The sequence below is a fragment of the Xyrauchen texanus genome, chromosome 9, assembly GCF_025860055.1.
Source record: "Xyrauchen texanus isolate HMW12.3.18 chromosome 9, RBS_HiC_50CHRs, whole genome shotgun sequence".
NCBI classification, from domain to species: domain Eukaryota; kingdom Metazoa; phylum Chordata; class Actinopteri; order Cypriniformes; family Catostomidae; genus Xyrauchen; species Xyrauchen texanus.
This window is the reverse complement of record NC_068284.1, coordinates 3,698,134-3,722,085: the sequence shown is the minus strand read 5'-3', so window position 1 is coordinate 3,722,085 and position 23,952 is coordinate 3,698,134. Positions and strand designations below refer to the sequence as shown.

Genomic DNA, 23,952 nt, shown 5'->3' with positions numbered 1-23,952 from the left:
AGAATGACATATTTTGAGGTCAAATTGAATATATGCTACAGTGTTAAAAAACAAAGTAAAGTTAATAATAGAGTTAAACATATTAAAATAATCACATGATTTAAAGGGGACCCACCAATAATGTGCAATTAGCTTTTCAGTGAGTCTCCTGTTGCTTTCAGGGGGTCTGACCCCCCTAGATCCCCTCTGTAATTCACAACATGATGTTAAGACAATTTTGAATGATTAAAACCAAAGTAAATGAGAAAGAACCATTCCCTGTATGTTACTTTTTTGGGAAACTCATGTTAATTCACTCAATACACTATAGACTGGCTTTGGTTATAATATATAATAAATTATTTTAATATTATTATCAATATGTGCCCAATGCCAAAACAAGCTGTCAATGCCTAGACTACACAGATTTTTGCAAAGTACACAGTAGACAATTACCTCATTTAAAAATTATATTTTTTATTATTTTAATGCTTTAAGATTTTTAACAGCATGTAGTAGTTAATGATCTCAGTGGATGAAAGTCTATTCAGTTCTGTATGTTTCAAAGCTTACAAATATTCAATTAAATGAAGAAATAATAGACTAATAGAACAATTTTGTCATAGTTAACATAATTTAGCACTACTGATACTCTCAATTATAGAAGAATTCATAAAACAATTAGCATTTTACAGCATCAACATTTAATTTGAATTGTTATTTTGTGACAAATTTCATCTTGTTTTTTTCTAAATTTCATTCCATTTGCAAGGTAAATAAATATGAACTTTGCTCACTGTGACAACCCTGGGCAATGATTTTTTTTATTATGAGTCTGTAAATGACTGGATTGGGCAAAACTCTTTCCACATGATGTGCAGTGGTATGGCCGCTCACCAGTATGCACTCTCTCATGTTTTTTCAAGTTTCCTGACCCAATGAAACTCTTCCCACATGAAGTGCAGTTGTATGGCCTCTCACCAGTATGCACTCTCTCATGCTTTTTCAGGTTTCCTGACCAAATGAAACTCTTTCCACATGAAGTGCAGTGGTATGGCTTCTCACCAGTATGCACTCTCTCGTGTGCTTTCAGGTTTCCTGACCCAATGAAACTCTTCCCACATGAAGTGCAGTGGTATGGCTTCTCTCCAGTATGCACTCTCTCGTGTTTTTTCAGGTTTCCTGACCAAATGAAAGTTTTCCCACATGAAGTGCAGTGGTATGGCTTCTCTCCAGTATGCACTCTCTCGTGTTTTTTCAGGTTTCCTGAATTAGTGAATCTCTTTTCACACCTTGAACACTTGTAAGGTTTTTCTCCAGTATGGACTCTTTGGTGACGTTCCAAGTAACAAGCTCTGTGAAAGGCTTTCCCACACTCCGAGCACACATGATCTCTCACACCGGCATGTATGTTCTGGTGCTCTTTTAAACTGTGCAGCTGTAAAAAACTCTTTCCACAAAGTGAACACAAGTAAGGCTTTTCATTTAGATGAATGTTCCTGTGTATTCTTAAGACCGAAGCTGAAGAAAATGTTTTTCCACAGTGATCACAGCTATATGACTTTTCTCCAGAGTGAAAGGACAGATGAATTTTGAGACCACATTCCTGTCTGAAACTCTTCCCACACTGATGACATTTGAAAGGCTTCTCACCAGTGTGAATTCTCATATGCCTATTAAGACTGGCTTTACGTGTAAATGTATTGCCACACTGAGGGCAGGTGAAAGAATTGTTGGCTCTTGTTCTTTGAGTTCTTTTTTGCAAGAAATTACTATCAGTTTGTGAGCCAGTAAAAGAGATTTGCCCAGTTTTAAAATCATATGGATGGCGTTTCTCATCCACGTCATTCAGATCTCTACTTTCCTCTTTCACTTCCATCAAATCTGAAATGAAAACACAAAAATGCTATTAATTTCAAAGGACAAAAAAGGACCCGAAATTTATAGCAGAAAGCTAAATGTGTCAAGTATCTATTTAAATGTGATCTTTTTTAAATGTTATCTAAGCTGCCAGGTTTAAAGGATGTAATCCCAGAAAACAGGGGACATCCCCCAGATGTTCACCAATGTGTACTGAGGTCGGCATTTGGTCATTTTGTAACATCCGCTGCAGGATGTTCCCAGGGCATTTTGGACATTTGGCAAAACGTTCTGAAAATGACGTTCAAGGGACATCAGCGAATGCCTCTGTTTTATAACTAAAATAACATTCATCTTTGGTCTCACAACATTCTGAAAATTATGTTCAGGGGACATCAGCGAACATCCCCATTTCATACCTAAAATAACATTAATCTTTGGTCTCACAACATTCTGAAAATTATGTTCAGGGGACATCAGCGAACATCCCCTTTTTGTACCTAAAATAACATTCATCTTTGGTCCCACAATGGATGTTTACACAACAGTAAGGATGCAATTTAAAGATGGGTTACTTTATCTCCAAACATGTGCAAAATGCATCCATCCGTACCCATGTGTTACCTTCTCTTATAAGACACACCTTGTAAAATTTTCAGCAACTTTTACAGATTACAGAAACAAAACCTTGTTTAGGTTTGAATTAAGCCTATGGGAGGAATCAGCAGTAAACAAGGAGCTCAAATCAGCTGGCAACCGGACACATAGGGCATTTTCCAAACTGAATTTTTGCGCTCTAGAAGGGCACGGTGGAAAAGGGACACCACACATAGGGTAGTTCCCAACTAAAGTAAGAAAATAATTTTCACGAATTCAGGGCCAAACCGCAATACTGTTGGCAAAGGGTACAATCGTAAAGCTCTGTCCTTTGGAGTCTGCTCAAGCGGCTTTAAAAAGAATTCTGCACATGTGCAGCTTTTGAATCTCTGACCAAATGTCAGTCGACGCGTCTCTGGAAAAAGGTAAGCGTAATTATATTTGTATTCATAATTTTACACAATGGTTTGTACAGTATATCATTGAGTTTTACTTTAGAGTTGAAATGTTTTATACTCCAGTGTTTTAAAAACTTTCCTGCTAAGTCATTTTGAGATTTTAAATGGGCTGTTTGTGAACAGACAGTCTTCCAAAAGGCAGCAGGTAACAAAAGATCTGCAAGGAGGAATGGCAGAGGATACCCAAATCCAGATGTGAAAAACTTGTTGCATCTTTCCCAAAAAGACTCATGGCTGTATTAGATCAAAAGGGTGCTTCTACTAAATACTGAACAAAGGGTCTGAATACTTAGGACCATGTGATATTTCAGTTTTTCTTTTTTAATAAATGTGCAAAAATGTCAACAATTCTGTGTTTTTCTGTCAATATGGGGTGCTGTGTGTACAATAATGGGAAAAATAAATATTTTTTATTTTTATAAATATAAAATATTTTAGCAAATGGCTGCAATATAACAAAGAGTGAAAAATTTAAGGGGGTCTGAATACTTTCCGTACCCACTGTAAATTAAGATATTTCACCATGTTAGACTAATTTCAGTTATTGGAGATGGGCAACTTCAACATGATTAGTTTCACACTTATCATTTTCATGTTTTCTATCTTTAAATTTAGATCGTTTATTTATCTGTCTTCCACTCACGTCTGTCCTTTGATGCACGTGCAAGCCTCCAGTGGTGAATCACAGTAAGTCAATAACACATGAGGTGAATAGATGTTAAAACTGTCATTACTTTCTCAAATACGGTGTTTTAATTTCATGGACAAACCCTGTGGCATTTTCTGCACTAATGTTCATAGAGGTCCAAATGAGCATGGCAAAGGTATAAGTCTACAGTTATCTTAATTGGGGGGAACACTTTAGCGATGGAGAAGACATGTTTTTATAAGCTTCTGCAAATTGAGCGATCATTTTGACAAAAGGGCAATTTACAGTGTATCTGGAAAGTATTCACAGCGCTTCATTTTTTCCACATTTTGTTATGTTACAGCCTAATTAAATTAATTATTTCCCTCAAAATTCTACAAACAATACCCCATAATGACAAAGTGAAAAAGTTTGTTTGAACTCTTTGCAAATTTATAAAAATAATAAATAAAATAAAAAATCACATGTACATAAGTATTCACAGCCTTTGCCATGACACTCAAAATTGAACTCAGGTGCATCCTGTTTCCACTGATCATCCTTGAGATGTTTCTACAACTTGAATGGAGTCCACCTGTGGTAAATGCAGTTGATTGGACATGATTTGGAAAGGCACACACCTGTCTATATAAGGTCCCACAGTTAACAGTGCATGTCAGAGCATAAACCATGCCATGAAGTCCAAGGAATTGTATGTAGACCTCCGAGACAGGATTGCATCGAGGCACAGATCTGGGGAAGGGTACAGAAAATTGAAGGTCTCAATGAGCACAGTGGCCTCCATCATCCGCAAATGGAAGTTTGGAACCACCAGGACTCTTCCTAAAGCTGACCGCCTGGCCAAACTGAGCGATCAGGGGAGAAGGGCCTTAGTCAGGGAGGTGACCAAGAACCCGATGGTCACTCTGACAGAGCTCCAGCATGTCTCTGTGGAGAGAGGAGAACCTTCCAGAAGAACAAACATCTCTGCAGCACTCCACAAATCAGGCCTGTATGGTAGAGTGGCCAGACGGAAGCCACTCCTCAGTAAAAGGCACATAACAGCCCGCCTGGAGTTTGCCAAAAGGCACCTGAAGGACTCTCAGACCTGAGAGACTAGTCAGGATTGAGGGAAAGATGAATGCAGCAATGTACAGAGACATCCTTGATGAAAACCTGCTCCAGAGCACTCTGGACCTCAGACTGGGGTGAAGGTTCAGCTTCCAACAGGACAACAACCCTAAGCACACAGCCAATATAACAAAGGAATGGCTATGGGACAACTCTGTGAATGTCCTTGAGTGGCCCAGCCAGAGCCCAGACTTGAACTCATTTGAACATCTCTGGAGAGATCTGAAAATGCCTGTGCACTGATGTGGTGACAAATCTGATGGAGCTTGAGAGGTCCTGCAAAGGAGAATGGGAGAAACTGCCCAAAAATAGCTGTGCCAAGCTTGTAGCATCATACTCAAAAAGACTTTAGGCTGTAATTGGAATAAAAGTTGCTTCAACAAAGTATTGAGCAAAGGCTGTGAGTACTTATGTACATGTGATCTTTTTTGTTTTTTATTTTTAATAAATTTGCAAAGATTTCAAACAAACTTCTTTCACGTTGTCATTATCGGGTATTGTTTGTAGACTTTTGAGGAAAATAATGAATTAAATCTATTTTGGAATAAGGCTGTAACATAACAAAATGTGGAAAAAGTAAAGCGCTGTGAATACTTTCCGGATGCACTGTATTTCTCTGTATAACATAACTAAATCAGCAGCAATATGACTTAAAACAAGACCAAGAAAACTACTGACAAAGGGACACTGAAAGGAAAGAAAGACCCGGTGGAGGACATCGCCGATGAACAACACGGCAATGTGTCAGTGCCAGAGGCCTCGGCTGCAACAACGGACCAATCCTCACTGCCATAGCAGCTTCACATGCGGACATTATTTCCCATAAAGCTGAACTGTGTGCTACACCAAGTATAATGGATTACCATATAATTCTGACCTGGTGACCACCTTATAAGCAGAGGTGAAGCATTTAGGGGCTGAGGTTGAGACCCTAGCGGTGAAGCATGACCACTTGCAGAGTTAATCCGGACGGTGTAATCTAAGGATTATAGGATTGGCTGAAGGAACAGAAGGAAGTAATCCTAGAGAGTTTGTGGCTAATTTGTTACAGGAACTGTTAGAGATGGAGCAAACTCCTCTATTGGATCAATGCACATATTGCTACAGAGAAGACTGGAGGAAGGTAAACCTCCGAGGCCGCTCATAATGAAGGTCCACTACTTTCATATCCGCGAAGAAATTCATCAGCGCGCTTGTAATAAGGGCTTACTCCTTCATGGTGAACAGACGCTACACATAATCCCTGATTTTCCAGCTGCCGAGTCTAAACGTTGTGTTGCATTCGACGGGGTCAAGTGTCTCCTCCGCGATCGTGAGGGAGTCAAATACGGGATGTCATACAGTTCGATTTAGTGTGAGCCAGTCAACACCAGCTAATAATTTTTTTATTTTCTTATTTTATTTTATATATTCATGCAGACTTAAATTATTAGTCTAATAACTGTTGTCTGACCAAGATGTGACTAAAAATTACTAAGATTAGTCTTTCGTCTGCTGATGTTGCCAAACAGGCTTGCAGATGCTCACTGTTAATCACATTTTGTTAGTTCTAGAGCACTGTTCTGCTTTATAGTAGCCCTTAAGGAAGTTTTCATTTATTTGGAATATGGAAAACATGCAGCGCTGTGAATATTTTCCGGATGCACTGTACCTTAGCTCCTAGTAGTCAACAAGGAATTACTTTCGCCTTGTGGAATGTGAAAGTGTTAAATCACCCGGTCAAGCACGCCAAAGTATTCTCACATCTAAAATCCCTTTCAGTAGATATTATATTCCTCCAAGAAACCCATCTGAAAAATACAGCCCATGTTAGATTGAGAAACAGGTGGATAGGTCAAATCTTTCACTCTACTTTCTCAGCTAAAGCGAGAAGAGTCGCAAAACGCATTAAAAAGGGCATGATTGCAGATTCAAATGTCAGATATATAATAGTAACCGGTGAAATTCATTCCAGCCCAGTGACATTTAATATCTATAGCCCTAATTTTGACAACCCTCAATTTTACAGACATGTTATTTCTCTCATACCAGAGACAAAACGCCAGGGTTATCTGATTTTGGGTGGAGATCTGAATGTTGTTTTGGAACCTTTTTTAGATAAATCCACCCGTGCAAAAAAAGATGCTTAAATCAGAAGAGATATTAAAGGCTTTTGCGTCAAATTCTAATGTGTTCGATCTATGGAGTGTTATCAATACAACTGGGAGAGAATTCTCATTTTATTCTCCAGAGCACAATACAGTTGAAGTCTGAATTTACATAATGTTGTAGAAATTTTAATGCTAGTAGCCTAGTCCCTGTATCTAAGGAATGTAGAGGGGGAGGATCTGCTTCTGTTGGAGACCTTGGGCAAAAGAGGTATAAAAAAACAACTCAGCCCTCCCCGACAGGGTCTCACTCATGTCACAGAGTAATTCCTGTGTAATGACTGGGTCCTTGCAAGAATAAATTCTTTTAAAAGACTGTTCGATTCAGAGTGTCTCTTACGCAGTGATAATGGTTGGTTAATAATTTTTTGCCATAAAAATTTGGTGTCAGAATAGTGGGATTCCTTGGAAGTTTCTTCTGGACCTGAGAGCGGAACGGTGTTTGGCCACCTGGACTGAGAAGTTCCAGCTCTACCTCGTAAGCTTCAGAGAGAGGGACTGACCGCATCAGGGCCAGGAGAAACTCCACTGGAATCAAATGAAAACGAACCCGTGGCAACCCAAATATCTCTGATCAGAGACGACTAAATTATTTTCTTTTGGTATAAGAGTGAGTGAACCACAGTGGCTGAGACTGTTTTCTGTGGTGCGAGTACAAGAGGTTCTCAAGCAGAAGGTTGACAGGTCAACAGAGGTTTTCTAAACAGAAACTGAGTTCTCGCAAAAATGGAACAGGTCAAGAGGTTTTCTAAACAGAGACTGAGTTCTCGCAAAAATGGTTTAATTAGGTTAGCTAAAATACAGGGCAGCGAGGCACAAAAAGGTTGTTGTGGCTGCGTTCAACATGTGTGTAAAAAAATGTGAACAGACAGTGGGCTGTTGGCTTAAGGAAGCAGATAGAAGAGAACAAAAGCAAATGCAGAAAGAATTAGCATGTAGGATTGAAAATGTAGGAAAAAACTAAAATAAAATGTGTGAAAGATCTGTTTGTGTGTCAGCACCACCAGAACCGACTAATGAAAATTATGTTTGTGTTTCCCCACATGCAACGGCGATTGTGCCGGCGCTGCCGGCGTATAATCATCACTATCCCGCGGCGGAGCTGAAAGCCCTGAAACTGAACCCCGACCTCGACTGCTCTCCGCCAGAAGACAAGCACCACAAGCAGCTCCTCCCGACTCGGACAGTGAAGGAGACCTGAATGAACTTTTTTCTGAGACCTGAGATTGCGCAAGCGATGAAAGCAAGTTACACTGAATGGAAGAGCGGGCGGCTGACCTCCACCCTGGCGCACGCTGTGCACGCAGAGGAACAGCTGCTAACAAAGGAAGACAAAGTCAAGGCAAAGGGGGAGAAAGATCTTCAGCTGGAAGTTGTGCGACTACAATATGTCAGCACATCTAAACCACAGCAGAAATGGGCCGACAAAAAGAAGAGAGGCTACAGAAACCAGCGGAAGTGGAATTGCGGCTTGTGTGAGACTGACGACCATGAGTTCAGAGAATGCTCGAAATGCAAACTGTGCAAACAAGAAAGGCAGACTGAAGCAAGCAGAGCAGAGAGCAGAGAGCAGTGAGGAGGGGGTCGAGCTGAGGGTGATCAGCTGCCGGCTACAGAAAAGGGAAGTGAAATTTTTTTTAACCACACACACACATACAACACGCACACATACACTGATTTACATACTGCTCTCTGCAATGAAGACAATGCTTGCAAATCTTTGAGTGTGACTGATGAAGCTTTATGTGATAATGTTTCGGATGAATGTTTGAGAATGTACAAAAGTTCAGGGTTTTTTACAAATGCAGAGATATCAAATGTTACTTGATGGGACATTAGTAGTTTTTTGGTAGATTCTGGGGCTGGCCATTCTACGATACGACCATGTGACTTGCCATGTGTACCAAAATTGACAGGTTCAGTGCATGAGAGCACTTTGGCCTCAGGCCATTTGATTTCTGAAAAATTCACAGTGGGGGGGTTCCTTTGGGATTAGCATTGAGGAAGAACCACAAATATGTTGTTCTAAATTTGAACCGCAGTGAGTATATGAATGGTGTGTGAAAAATGATGATTGGGCAAAAATTATCTTGAAATTGGCAAAAGATCGAATAATGTCATTTAACACAGAAAATATGACGCCTGACCAATTGCATTGCACGTCACATGTCGTAATTGAACGTGAACCACAATATGAGGAGGGGTGGTTTAACGGGGTAGAAAATGAGACTGTGAAATTTGATAAGATTTTCTGGACAGAAAATGTGTGTGCGCTCTCAGCTTGCCTGACAGAAAAACAAATGCATTTCTATTCGATAGCGGGAGGCACTGTCGTGGAAAATCACGATGAATCTCTCTAAGTTGTAAGAAAACTCTCGGAGTCTTGAGTTCCAGATGCCAAAGTTGTAGTTTATTGAACACCAACAAACATGAGACCGGTCAGCTTTCTGTTCTGACTGTCTTAGTCCAAAACCTCCTCTTCTATACAGTTTGTTATCTGGCATTACCTCATTTCTGTGCCCCTTTGTTATTTTTGTAACCAATGGATACGTTTTGCCACCATTATCTCACAAAGCCTTTTGATATATTTTTACTGGTAGAAACTTGGCTTTAGTCTATCTTCAAGGTCCTTAGTCTCATTATTTTGTTACAGCTGGGTGCTCTTTGTGGCCTCTGCAGCAACAACAATTTTAGTAACCTCATATGCTCTCTCCTGGGTCACACAAAGGCCAGGAAACTCATATAAGTACTTTGATATAAAAACATACTAGAATATTGAAAAATATACTATTGCACTGAGCCACATTTATCAGTGATCAAGGCCAAAGAGCAGCTGTGGGCAGATCTGGGCCCTTTTGTGAGAGAATGCATGAAAGCAACAGATTGGGCTGAAATAAGTGCAGAAGTGAAACACAGCAGAGGTGTAGGAGCATTCATGTCAAAATGTGATTTTGAGATTGAGATACAGAGAACTGTAACTGCTATTGTGAAGAGTGCGGTGGAGAAACATGTGGTGGGGGCTGCTTCTCTCTAAGACATTCACCCTGCTCTGACAGAAGTACCTCCTAGGTTGTGGGCAAAACACAAGTATCAAAGGCTGTGAACCGGTTGTAATCAACCAAAAATCTGATTACAGACCGTGTCAAGCGCAATACCGCCTCAAACGAGAGGCACTGCAGGGTATTATGCCAGTTTTTGACTCCTTATTGAAAGAGGGCATAATTATACCATGTCATGATTCTCCAGTGCGCACTCCAATCTTCCCTGTGAAGAAAATAAGAGACAAAAATTCACCGACTGAGTGCCGATTTGTGCAAGATCTTCAGGCCGTAAATTCAGCTGTCATTGCTAGGGCGGCACGTGTACCAAACCCTTACACAATTTTGTCACAAATTCCGCAAAATGCAATGTATTTTACTGTGGTGGATTTGGCTAATGCTTTCTTTAGCGTCCCAGTAGACCAGAAAAGTCAGTTTTGGTTTGCGTTTGATTTTGACAATAAGGGTTATACGTTCACACGATTATGCCAGGGGTACGCTGAATCCCCGACGATCTATAATTAAGCGCTTTGAAGAAGCCTTGAACCCTTAACACTGACAGCTGGAATGGCTTTGTTACAGTACGTGGATGATTTGTTGATCTGTGCGTGTGATGAAGCTACATGTGTGGCTGACTCTGTGTCCCTTTTGAAGCACCTGGAAGGAGAGGGACACAAAGTCAGTCTTTCAAAATTGCAGTTTGTGAAACAGGAAATAAAGTTTTTGGGACATGTTATCAGACCAAACAGTAAATCCATCTGTGACAAACGTGTACAGGCCATAAAAGATGTGCCAAAACCAATTACGAAAAAACTATTATTGTCATTTTTAGGAATGTGTGCTTATTGTCGTACATTTATTCCTAATTATGCCATTCTTGAACAGCCTTTACAAGCCCTGATGACAGGGAAAGGGCTGAGGTCATGTGACCAGCTTGTTTGGACAAGCGAAGCCGAGGAGGCATTTGCTAACATGAAAGTACAAATGGCTCTGGCTCCCACTTTGGGTCTGCCAGATGTAAACAAACCGTTTGTTCAGATGGTTGATGCGAAAAATGGGTTTATGACTTCTGTTCTTTTGCAGACTCATGGAGACAGACTGCGACCTGTGGCATATTTTTCAACCAAACTTGATGCAGTAGCAGCAGATCTACCACACTGTTTGAGGTCTGTGGCGGCTGCTGAACATGCAGTACTGGCATCCAGGGGATTTGTGGGGTATTCTGATTTAACTGTGATGGTTCCACACGCAGTCTCCATGATTTTGCAAGAACAGAGAACGTCACATTTATCTACAGCCCGATGGCTGAGGTACCACACAATTTTATTGGACATGCCAAACATAATTTTTAAAAGATGCACAACTTTGAATCCTGCCACCCCCTCCTCCCCACAGAGCAGGATGGCAAGGAACATCACTGTTGTCTGTCAGAGCTTGAACAGGTGTGCACACCGCATCCAGATCTATTAGACATGCCATTAGACAATTGTGACAATATCCTCTTTGTGGATGGGTCGGCTTCCAAAGATCCACAAACAGGAAAGAATAAGGTTGGTTATGTGATAACCACTGAATTTGAGGTTGTGACATCTGGCAAACTGCCATCAAATTATTCAGCTCAGGCAGCTGAACTGGTTGCTTTAACAGAAGCATGTAAACTTATGGCAGACAAATGTGTGACAATTTACAGATTCGCGTTATGCCTTTGGGGTAACACACGATTTTGGTGCTTTATGGAAGCACAGAAAATTTCTGAAGTCAGATGGTCGTCCAATATTAAACGCATCTCTTGTGTCTGAGCTTTTGGGGGCCATTCTTTTACCAGACAAGGTCGCGATTTGCAAATGCGCAGCGCACACTAACGATAACAGTTAAGTCTCAACAGGAAACGCACGAGCAGACGCGGAAGCGAAGGCCGAGGCAGCGATGGAGACAAAAGAAACTACGTGTGCTTTGAGATCTGACAATAACTCGACATTTCTTCTTGTTTACAGAGCATGCAAACTTTTTCCACAGGCGAGGAGAAAAACAAGTGGAAGGCGGCTGGCTGTAGTTTTAAGGAGAATGTGTGGATAAGCTGTGATGGCATGCCTTGTTTACCCAAACACTTCTTTCCTCATTATGGAAAGTTGATACACAGGTTAGACCATGTATCAAAAGCGGGGATGGTTGCGCAAATGAAAGAATTGTGGTTTACAAAGGGTTTCACGATATTTGCTGAAAATTTTTGCAAAAGATGTGTCATTTGTAACACACATAACGTGGCAAGAGGGATAAAAACACCTATCTCAACCACCATCAGGGGGGACTTTTTAGTATCAGATGATGGATTTCATCGAGTTAACCCCTTGTGGGAAACAGAAATACTGCCTGGTGATGGTTGACATGTGGTCCAAATGGATTGAGGCCTTCCCAACCTCGAAACAAGACTCGGCAGCAGTAGCGAAAGCTCTTTTAACCGAGATTGTTCCGAGATGGGGAATTCCAAGAAAAATCTGCTTGGACAATGAGACACACTTTGTCAATGAAGCAATAAAGCAGGTGGGTTAGTTTTTGGGAATTGACATGAGAACACACTGCAGTTACCACACCGCCAGTGGAGGCGCTATTGAGAGGGAGAATCAAACGATCAAGAACAAATTGGCTAAGTGCTGTGAGGAAACTGGGCTCACATGGGTTAAAGCACTCCCAGTTGTGTTGATGTACACCAGAATGAGAAAAAGAGTAAAAACAAATTTAAGTCCATTTGAAATACTCTTTGGTAGACCACCATTCATGGGAATAGAGGGGGGGAGACATAGGCTGCCATCAACAGATCTGTGTGAGAATGACATGTTGAATTATTGCAAAGAAATGTCCAATGTTTGTGTTCAGGTGAAAGCTGCTCAGGGAAAGGTTGCTGAAACCTTCCTGCACAAAATCAGGCCTGGCGATTTCATTGTGATTCGTGACCAGAGGAGAAAGAGCTGGAAGGCAAAAAGGTGGCTGGGACCATTCCAAGTGCTACTGACGACTCACACGGCCGCAGAGAGAGCTACGTGTGTTCATGCCAACCACTGCAGGAAAGTTCCGCCCACATCACAGGAAAATCAGCAACAGGAGGAGATTGTTCCCAGTGAATGTCAATAAACGCTGAGGTCAAGTTTGAACACCAAGAACCACTATCAATGGAAGAGCAAGGCCAACCACAGAGAATAACAAGGCCTGTGTGCAGAGTGAACCCCATCGTGTGGTCACAAGCATTAATCATCGTGAAAAGGTACGAACTGAAAAGAATTCAAGAACAATGGGAGACGGTTTAAGGCAGGATGGTCTGATTGCAGGGTCAGAATCAACGTGAAGGACAGAACAGCGGACAACTGTACAGCCGTCATCAACGACAAAGAAGTCAACTTCACATGCCCACTCAGCAAGCCACATGAAACTTCACCTGCAGCAGTGTGGGTGTGTGGCAACAGGGCATTTCATCGGATGCTAAAGAAATGGTCAGGGTGTTGTTATCCAGCTTTAATGAATGTGGGTACATTTGTGTATTTGCCAAACAAGGCACCTGGGGTGGAAAGACAAAAAAATAAATGTTGAAATTTTGCCTAGGGTTTTACCAAAGCACTATGCAGGGTACACATTATCTGATCCGTGGACGACACCTGGAGCAAATGTGGTCATTGTTCTTAGGGGTGGGTACAATGGTAACAATTAATAAGATAAATGGGCTAGCATGGACAGTATTAGCAATAGCTAATAGCACAAAAATGCTTTGACAATGATAAATGATGAAATGAAACAGTTAAGAGATGCAGTCATTCAAAACAGGTTGGTTCTTGATATGTTAACTGCAGAGAAAGGGGGAGTTTGCAAAATGTTGGGAATGTCTTGCTGTTTCAATATTCCAGATTACAGCGACAACATCACGAATGTAATTGAACACGTGAGAAAAGCCGTACAGGAGCCAGAACATGCTGAGAGTACATGGTTTACTTGGTTTATGAATCTCTGGGGAGGATGGGGTATTGGCTGATTCAAACTGTGTTACCAATTGCGGTGATAGGACTGTTGATATGGTTATGTTTACCATGCATTATAACGTGCGTTTCCAGCTCAGTACAGAGACTGGTTAAAGCAGGGATGTCTGTTGAGTTGGTAAAAATGACAGTCTATCCAGAGGATGATGAACACAAATATGATGATACAAGTAGCGAGAGCTACTGTGAATGTGTTAAAATGAGGTATGTCTTCCCTTTCTGAGAATGTTTTGATAAGTAAAGAGGGTTATAAGCAGCGGTCATCCATGTTACGAGATGACGTACAAGGAGAGGGTTTGAAATGAGGGATTTTATTCTACTTTTATTCTTTGTATTTTTATAGCCTGCTGACATAACCAAAATGTTAAATTGATGCGTTTTTCCTACTTAATCTGTACATTATTTCTTGATTATACTGAGGTGACTGAGGGTCTGATTGTATGTCGGAAGTGCAGTAACAGTGTTTACTCCTTTAGCCCGGCTTCAGATATAGTCTTTATTTGCTTGCTAATACTTAAGGGACTATCCCCCACAAAAAAACATCCTAAGCTTTTTAATTTTTTCCAAATGTTATTTCACAAATGTTTAAGAGAGTGATAATTTATGCAAAAATCAGAGATGAAGAGTGTAAGTGTGATGATATGACTTAAAATTTGTCTAATTGTTTATTATTGTGATTGAGTAATCTGAATGATAAAAAGCGGGGAATTGTTGTAGAAATTTTAATGCTAGAAGCCTAATCCCTGTATCTAAGTAATGTAGAGGGGGAGGATCTGCTTATGTTGGAGACCTTGGGGAAAAGAGGTATACAAAACAACTCAGCCCTCCCCGACAGGGTCTCACTCATGTCACAGAGTAATTCCTGTGTAATGACTGGGTCCTTCTTGCAAGAATAAATTCTTTTAAAAGACTGTTTGATTCAGAGTGTCTCTTACGCAGTGATAATGGCTGGTTAATAATTTTTTTGCACAACAAATACACATTAGCCAAATACATTTAACAATTTCTGACATTTAAACATAGAATAATTCCCTGTCTTAGGTCAGTTAGGATCACTACTTTATTTTAAGAATGTGAAATGTCAGGGGGGCCTGGGTAGCTTAGCATGTAAAGATGCTGACCACCACCCCTGGTGTTCATGAGGTCGAATTCCAGGGTGTGATGAGTGATTCCAGCCAGGTCTCCTAAACAACCAAATTGGCCCAGTTGCTAGGGAGGGTAGAGTCACATGGGGTGACCTGCTCGTGGTTGCTATAATGTGGTTCGCTCTCGGTGGGGCGGGTGGATGGTGTGAAACCTCCACACCCACTGTCTTTACGATCACGTGGCTCTATGAGCCTCAGACGCGGAGGAAACTGAGGTTCATTCTCCGCCACCCAGATTGTGGCGAGTCACTACGCTACGAGTGCATTGACAATTGAGCATTCCAAATTGGGGCAAAAAAGGGGAGAAAATGTTTTGGGTAGCCTTCCACAAGCTTCTAATAATAAGTTGCTGGACTTTTGGCCCATTCCTTCAGACAGAACTGGTGTAACTGAGTCAGGTTTGTAGGCCACCTTGCTCAAACGCACCTTTTAAGTTCTGCTCACAAATTTTTGGATTGAGGTCAGAGCTTTAAGATGGCCACTCCATTACCTTGACTTTGTTGTCCTTAAGCCATTTTGCCACAAATTTGGAGATATGCTTGGGTTCATTGTCCATTTGGAAAATCCATTTGCAACTGAGCTTTAACTTCCTGGCTGATGTCTTGAGATGTTGCTTCAATATATCCACATAATTTTCCTCATGATTCCATCTATTTTGTGAATTGCACCAGTCCCTCCTGCAGCAAAGCACCACCACAAAATTATGCTGCCACCCCCATGCTTCACAGTTGGGATGGTGTTTTAAGGTTTGCAACCCTCACCCTTTTTCCTCCAAACATAACGATGGTCTTTATGGCCCTCAGTTCAATTTTTGTTTCATCAGACCAGAGAACATTTATTGAGTTATATAAAAGTAAGATCTTTGTCACCATGTGCACTTGGCTTTTTATGGTGATTTTGGAGCAGTGGCTTCTTCCTTGATTAGCAGCCTTTCAGTTTATGTTGATTTAGGGCTCATTTTAGATACTTGTCTTGACTTGCCTGGATATATATACTTGTCTACCTGTTTCCTCCAGCATCTTCACAAGGTCCTTTGCTGTTGTTCTGGGATTGATTTGCACTTTTCACACCAAACTTCGTTCATCTCTATGAGATAGAATACATCTCCTTCCTGAGCGTTATGATGGCTGCATGGTCCCACAGTGTTTATACTTGCGTACTATTTGTACAGATGAACGTGGTACCTTCAGGCATTTGGAAATTGCTCCCAATGATGAACCAGACTTGTGGAGGACTTGGCAGATTCCTTTTGATTTTCCCATGATCTCAAACAAAGAGGCACTGAGTTTAAAGGTAGGTCTTAAAATATATCCACAGTTACACCTCCAATTGACTCCAATTAGCCTATCAGAAGCTAACTGTCTAAATGCCTAAAGGTTTGACATAATTTTCTGGAATTTTCCAAGCTGCTCAAAAGGCACAGTTAACTTGTACACTTCTGACCCACAAGTAGTAAATTAAAAGTGAAATAGTCTAACTGTAAACAATTGTTGGAAAAATTACTCATGTCATGTACAAAGTAGATGTCCTAAATGACTTGCCAAAACTATAGTTTGCTAATATGAAATCTTTGGAGTGGTTAAAAAATTAGTTTTAATGTATTCAACCTAAGTGTCTGTAAACTTCTGACTTCAACTGTACATACAGTCGGATTGATTACTTTTTTGAGGATGCTAAAATACTACCATACAGTATGTACAACATGTGAAGTATCATAATATTATCATTTCTGACCAAGCTCCTCTTACCTATGGGATCAATTCCATGCCACATATATTTGCAAAAATATAAAGTATTGCAAAATAAAATAAAGTTTTGCAAAACAAAAAAAGTATTGAGCAAACAAAAAAAAAAAATGTTTAAACAAAATTTAAGTATCACAAACGTAAAATAAAGTATCGAGAGAAAAAAAGAAAGTTTTGCAAACAAAAATAAAGAATTACAAAATATAAATAAAATATAGCAAAAACCAAGATGTAATTAATTGCAAAAATCAATGACTGTTGTAAAATAATCTAAAGATCTTTTATCCTTTTTTATCTCTGCAACAGATTTTTAGGCAGCAATGATTTTGCCACACATCTTTTTCTTTGCAATGCCTACTAATTATTTTGCAATGCTCCTTTTAATCTGCATTTCCATCACGTGTGAGCTCGTGATACCGTTCTGCCTTTGCGCTTCACTTTTCTCTGCGTTTCACTTTATGGCACTGTTTTGACGTGGGGTGGAGTCAGGGATTGGGGCGTGTACAACGGGCTCAGTGATGCCTCTCTGGAAGTTACGTCATTAGCTTGAGACACGGATCAAACATCATGGCTGAGCAAACGCATGCAGGTGGATCGCAGGTATATAAAGTTGATTGTTTCCTTTTATTTAATTGGCATTAAATGTGTTTTAACAGCGTTTGCTTCAGATAAAGAAGTTAGAGATCAGTTAAAGCGGTGGATTTATTAGCCATACTCGCTAACATAGCCAGCATCTGCAGTTTATTCTCTCTCAATTGATTGGACTATTGATTGATTCTTATGTTTATTTTATAGATTATAATTGTCTATACCATAGTATGTTGTCTTCTAAAAAAAATGTAAACTCCATATTTAGATGTAACATTATCACTGTTAAAGGAGACAATAAATAGATTACAAATAAAAAGTTAAACGATCGTAACAAACGTGCATGTGTTCTGTCTTTAAAAATAAAGTTTTGAAATATAAAATGTTCACATCCCCTATATTCTTAACCCTGCGTTTTACAGCTATGTGGCATTGTCGTGTGTCGGTCTGCGGGAGAGAGAGAGAGCGGTAAGGCTTGTCACCTGGTTTGTAGTTATCTCTAACACCTGTGTCTTGTTGTAGTGATACGGAGAAAGACATTTAAAGGGACGCCAAGTGTCGAGAGAGAGAGTGGATTCAGAAAGCTCCACAGACTGAGTGTGGTTTTGTTTTGTTTGTTTACATTTCTACGGCGGTGACCGTCGTATGTTCGTGAAAGAAATTAAAGTGCTGATTTCAAACCTGCTTCGCTGTCTCCTGACTCCTCCATTGCTCAACGAACCTGTTCACAAGCTACTTAAGTTCTTACAATGCTCACAGTAAATGTACGTGTATCTAGGTCATCTCATGTAATGATTTGCCATGTCACATTTAGCAGAGAGAATATCCAGATGTCGTGACGAATCTTATTAGTGTTCTGACTCAAAGCTTCGGTCATATTCAGGCAGCTCAGGGTCAGCAGCAGCAACAACAACAGCTTTCTCCTGCTGTTTCTCTGCCTCGAGTATAATCAGCAGGATATAACCAGGTTATCAGCACCTACTCTTAAGAATCAATCTGTTAAATTTGTTTTGCTTTTGCACAATTAACATTATAAGTGATGTTCTTTTATTGTTTGTAGATCGTTTCCTGGGATGCTTATTTGTTACGATCGTTTAACTTTTTATCTGTAATCTATTTATTGTCTCCTTTAACAGTGATAATGTTACATCTAAATATGGAGTTTACATTTTTTTAGAAGACAACATACTATGGTATAGACAATTATAATCTATAAAAATATAGCTGCGAGCAGCGATGGCGGGCCCAAGCCGGTGGCACCGCCACCCCCGTGCCTTTAGGGTCGCTGTGCACGATGGGCAATAACGTAACCTCGCTTTGACCGTCGAGAAGACGTGTGCTGTAGAGCTCGCATCAGCGTGGGCGCTGCAAAAGTTCGCATGGAGGGCACATATCAAACACAAAGTATGCGTGAGCACCCTTCCGATACCTAAAATGAAAAATGAGACACCCTACGGTCTCATGGAGTTAATGGACACACGAAATAAGTACACAAGACTGAAAATTCATATGAAGTGTGCCATTTGAGACAGGGACAGTGCCTAGGACCGTGAACCACAATAGTCACATCTATGAGGTAATTCAAATGTAGAATAATTTTTGATGTCATAGGTCAATATCTTTTGCAGCACTTAAACGTGTTAATCCAGAAGGCCAGTATTTATCCGGAGGTCTCTGTTCAGGTTTATTAATGTAATTATAATTTACGCACTGCTGAAGTTTCATCGAGATCAGTTAATGTATGCAGAAGTTATAACACACTTCCTTGCTTTTATGCTGCCTTTATGTGCTTTTTGGAGCTTCAAAGTTCATTTGCAATGTGTTCCACATTCAAACCAAAATATCTGACTTTCTGTTGGTCTGTTTGTTCACTTGAGACATAAGAGGGTGATTTAAAAGCATTTTGAAAGTGACACACTCCCTTCTGCCAGTTGGTGGCGCTATAACTTTGTCTCACAATAGTCACATCCATGTGACACACTGCTGAAGTTTCATCGAGATCAGTTAATGTATGCAGAAGTTATAACACACTTCCTTGCTTTTATGCTGCCTTTATGTGCTTTTTGGAGCTTCAAAGTTCATTTGCAATGTGTTCCACATTCAAACCAAAATATCTGATTTTCTGTTGGTCTGTTTGATCACTTGAGACATAAGAGGGTGATTTCAAAGCATTTTGAAAGTGACACACTTCCTTCTGCCAGTTGGTGGCGCTATAACTTTGACTCACAGTAGTCACATCCATGCGACCGGCCTCTTCCCGCAAACACACTGCTGAAGTTTCATCGAGATCAGTTAATGTATGCAGAAGTTATAACACACTCCCTTCTTTTATGTTACTTTTGATGTGCTTTTGGAGCTTCAAAGTTAATTTGAAATGTGTTCCACATTCAAACCAAAATATCTGACTTTCTGTTGGTCTGAGCTAATGACTGTAAATTAGAAAGTTGTTCGGCCCGACGAGATCTAGAAGTGTTCCAAGTTTCATATTATTACATGCAAGCATGTTTGATATATGGACAAGTGTTTGAATCCCATTCCAGGTGTCGCTGTCGAGCCCCCTGCCACGCCCGGGTACCAGATTCAGCCCGGCCCTGATGGCCGCGGGTTCTGACCTGTGTGCAAAGTTTCAAGAGTTTTCGAGCATGTTAAGGGCCCCAAAAGTCCCAGAAACCTTGAAAAACAATCAAACAATCAAAAAGCAAATCTAAACCTAACAGAGAACCCCCCTCCCCTCCCCACACACACACACAAAAAAAAATTTGGCAGGCCCATTCTGTCTGTCAGACAGAGAGACACTGAGAGAAAAAACACAGAAAGGGAGGAGGAGGGGTCACTCAGAAAGAGAAAAATTTTAAGAAATCCACATTCAAACCACAATATCTGACTTTCTGTTGGTCGGAGCTAATGACTGTAAATTAGAAAGTTGTTCGGCTCGACGAGAACAATATACACGCCGAGTTTTGTAAATGTAGATAGAACTAACTAAGTTATAACACACTTCATGTGTCCTTTTTTAGTCATAAATCAATTTCCTCGCCACGGCCAAACCGTTCGAGATATCAAAAATCCGTCCGAATGTAGCATCCTCAATGTCTTGACTTCATGCCGACCGAGTTTGGTGGCGATTGGATTCATTCTCTAGGCGGAATATATATAATTCCAGAGCACGTGTTTCCAAACAACCCATAATAGCCGACTTCCTGTTGGGCTGGCGTAAAACTTAGAGCACGAAAGTTGTTCGCCCAACGAGACCTACAAGTGTACCGAGTTTCATATCATTACATGCAAGCATGTTTGATATATGGACAAGTGTTCGAATCCCATTCCAGGGGCGCTGTCGAGCCCCCTGCCACGCTCGGTACCATCTTCGGTCCGACCCTGATGGCCGCGGGTTCCGACCCGTGTGCAAAGTTTCAAGAGTTTTCGAGCACGTTAAGGGCCCCAAAACCTTGAAAAACAAAAATAAAAGCATTTTCACTCCTCAGCAAAATCAGCACCCTCCCCCAGACACAGAGAGACGTAGGGTCAGTGAGAGAGGAGAGAAAATTCTCCAAAACATCCACATTCAAACCACAATATCTGACTTTCTGTTGGTCTGAGCTAATGACTGTAAATTAGAAAGTTGTCCGGCTCGATGAGAACAATATAATTCCTGAGTTTTGTGACTGTGGGTCAAAGTGTAAAGCAACCCCCCCACTTTTGTCAAAAGGTGGCGCTACTGAGCCCCTGCACCACGCCCGTTTCTGAAACTTTGCACATGTGTACTGGCTAATAAATGTGATGTGTCTGTCGAGTTTCATGCAATTTCAAGTATGCTAAGAGTCTCAAAAGCATCAAAAAATAATATTCGAGTTTGAAGTGTTGCCGCGGCGACAGTATCGAAGATATCAATAATCCTTTCACATGTCTACATCTGCCGTGTGTTTACATTATACACCTAAAGTTTTAAGTAAATCGGGTAAAAATAAGTGGGTGATTTCAAAGCATTTTGAAAGTGACACACTTCCTTCTGCCAGTTGGTGGCGCTATAACTTTGACTGACAATAGTCACGTCCATGCGATCGGCTTCTTCCAGCGATCACGCTGCTGCGGTTTCATGGAGATCAATTAATGTATGCAGAAGTTATAACACACTTCCTGTTTCTCTTTTAGCGCCATCATTTCGTTTCCTCGCCACGGCCAAACCGTTAGAGATATCAAAAATCTGCCGGCAATTTTTCATGCTCAATGTCTTGACATCATGCTGACCGAGTTTGGTGGCGATTGGTGGAATTCTCTGGGAGGAGTATTCCAAATTCCATTGCGTGCGTTTTCAAACAACCCTAAATAGACGGTTTCCTGTTGGTCTGGGGTAAAAAGTAAAAGTATGAAGGATATATGAAACGATGAGATCTATACGTGCACCGAGTTTCATATTATTACATGCAAGCGTGTTTGAGTTATAGACCAAGTTTTCGGACCCTGTTCCAGGGGCGCTGTCGAGCCCCCTGCCACGCCCGGGTACCAGCTTCAGCCCGGCCCTGACAGCCGCGGGTTCTGACGCGTGTGCAAAGTTTCAAGAGTTTTTGAGCACGTTAAGAGCCCCAAAAGTGCCCCAATAGTCGTAAAAATAATAATAATAATAATAATAATAATAATCCTAACGAAAACAATAGGGTCCTACGCACTTTGTGCTTGGGCCCTAATAAACATAAGAATCAATTGAGAGAGAATAAACTGCGGATGCTGGCTATGTTAGCGAGTATGGCTAATAAATCCACCTTTTTAACTGATCTCTAACTTCTTTATCTGAAGCAAACGCTGTTAAAGCACATTTAATGCTAATTAAATAAAAGGAAACAATTTTTATTTTATTGAACACCAAGAACAGAACAAAAAACAGAATGTACATCTACAATGGCATTGGTAAGTACAGGTAAATGAGTATTAAGCAAGGCACATATCAGTTAAAATAAATGTATAAAATAAAAAATACAAATACAGAGGGGTCTCTTTATTCCTCTTTTAAGAGCTCAAGGTCTCTCATTATTCCAGCCAATTTCTGGGCCTTTTTACTTTTCATACATTCCAACGCTGGAAAGAAATTACAAATCAATTTTCTTTTAAATACAGAAAAATAAGGTTTCGTCTTCATACATTTGGACTTACCAATGAAAAATGTGCCCAGTATCAACATTACATTAATAAGAAATTCATTTCTTTTCTCGTCCAACAGCACTCCAAACATAACATGTTTCCTAGCAAAAGTGGGCAGTGAGTGAATCTTTGATTCCAACCAATAAGACATATTTTCCCAAAAAGTATTTGAAGTAAAACGAGAAAAAAAGATGATCTCTGTCAATTTGACAAAAAGTACAGGCATTTTCTTCTAAATTAAACCGTTGTCTTAAAAATTCACTTGACGGGTATACCCCATTGAATATTTTAAAATGAGTTTCCTTAAACAATCAACTTTATATACCTGAGATCCACCTGCATGCGTTTGCTCAGCCATGATGTTTGATCCGTGTCTCAAGCTAATGACGTAACTTCCAGAGAGGCATAACTGAGCCCGTTGTACAAGCCCCAATCCCCTGACTCCACCCCCACGTCAAAACAGTGCCATAAAGTGAAACGCAGAGAAAAGTGAAGCGCAAAGGCAAAACGGTATCACGAGCTCACACGTGATGGAAATGCAGATTAAAAGGAGCGTTGCAAAGAAAAAGATGTGTGGCAAAATCATTGCTGCCTAAAAATCTGTTGCAGAGATAAAAAAGGATAAAAGATCTTTAGATTATTTTACAACAGTCATTGATTTTTGCAATTAATTACATCTTGGTTTTTGCTATATTTTATTTATATTTTGCAATTCTTTATTTTTGTTTGCAAAACTTTCTTTTTTTCTCTCGATACTTTATTTTACGTTTGTGATACTTAATTTTTGTTTTAACATTTTTTTTTTGTTTGCTCAATACTTTTTTTGTTTTGCAAAACTTTATTTTATTTTGCAATACTTTATATTTTTGCAAATATATGTGGCATGGAATTGATTCTATACTTACCCAGCAGTAAGACAAAATTGTTGGAGATTTAAATCTATACTTCTCAATGACCCAGCAATTTGCAATAATGTTGAGACCCAAACCAAAATATTTTTTTTAGATAAATGAGAATACTGAAACCTCCTCAAATCCACTATGGGATACTTTTAAGGCATATATCTGAGGGCCCACATAATAAAAATAAAATTAATAGTAGAATTATACATTGAATTGTTGGACAAAGAAAATGCCACACCCTTCTATGGATACATCTAAACAAATATTGGCCATAAAATATAAATACAATAAAATGATCTCTTCTAATATCAGTAAATTATTTTTGAGCTTAAAACATTTTTTTTTAACTCTGTGAGATGCCTCACAAACTGTTATCAAGACTGCACCATAAGCTAGTGAATGGACTATACATAGTATTAATAATAAAAATGGAAGTCTCTTCGGAAGATGTTAATAATAGATTTTATGAGTTTTATAAGGTTTTATATATGTCCAGAACTACTACAGACTCAGGGCCCATGGATACATTCTCACAGAAATGCTGTTTACCCCAATTGGATCAGAAGGACCTGGAGT

The 23,952-nt window shown here is 40.1% G+C and overlaps 1 protein-coding gene across 11 annotated transcripts in view; it reads right to left on the bottom strand.

The window, feature by feature from the left end:
- Nucleotides 1-503: 503 nt before the first annotated feature.
- The window catches only part of LOC127649807 (zinc finger protein 239-like), a 128,976-nt gene continuing 105,527 nt past the window's right edge, over nt 504-23,952 (bottom strand). For all 11 annotated transcript variants that reach the window (XM_052135060.1, XM_052135058.1, XM_052135063.1 and 8 more), the window contains one exon: nt 504-1,863. In XM_052135060.1, coding sequence (XP_051991020.1) covers nt 773-1,863 — 1,091 coding nt within the window. In that variant the 3' untranslated portion in view covers nt 504-772. The remainder of the gene's footprint in view (nt 1,864-23,952) is intronic.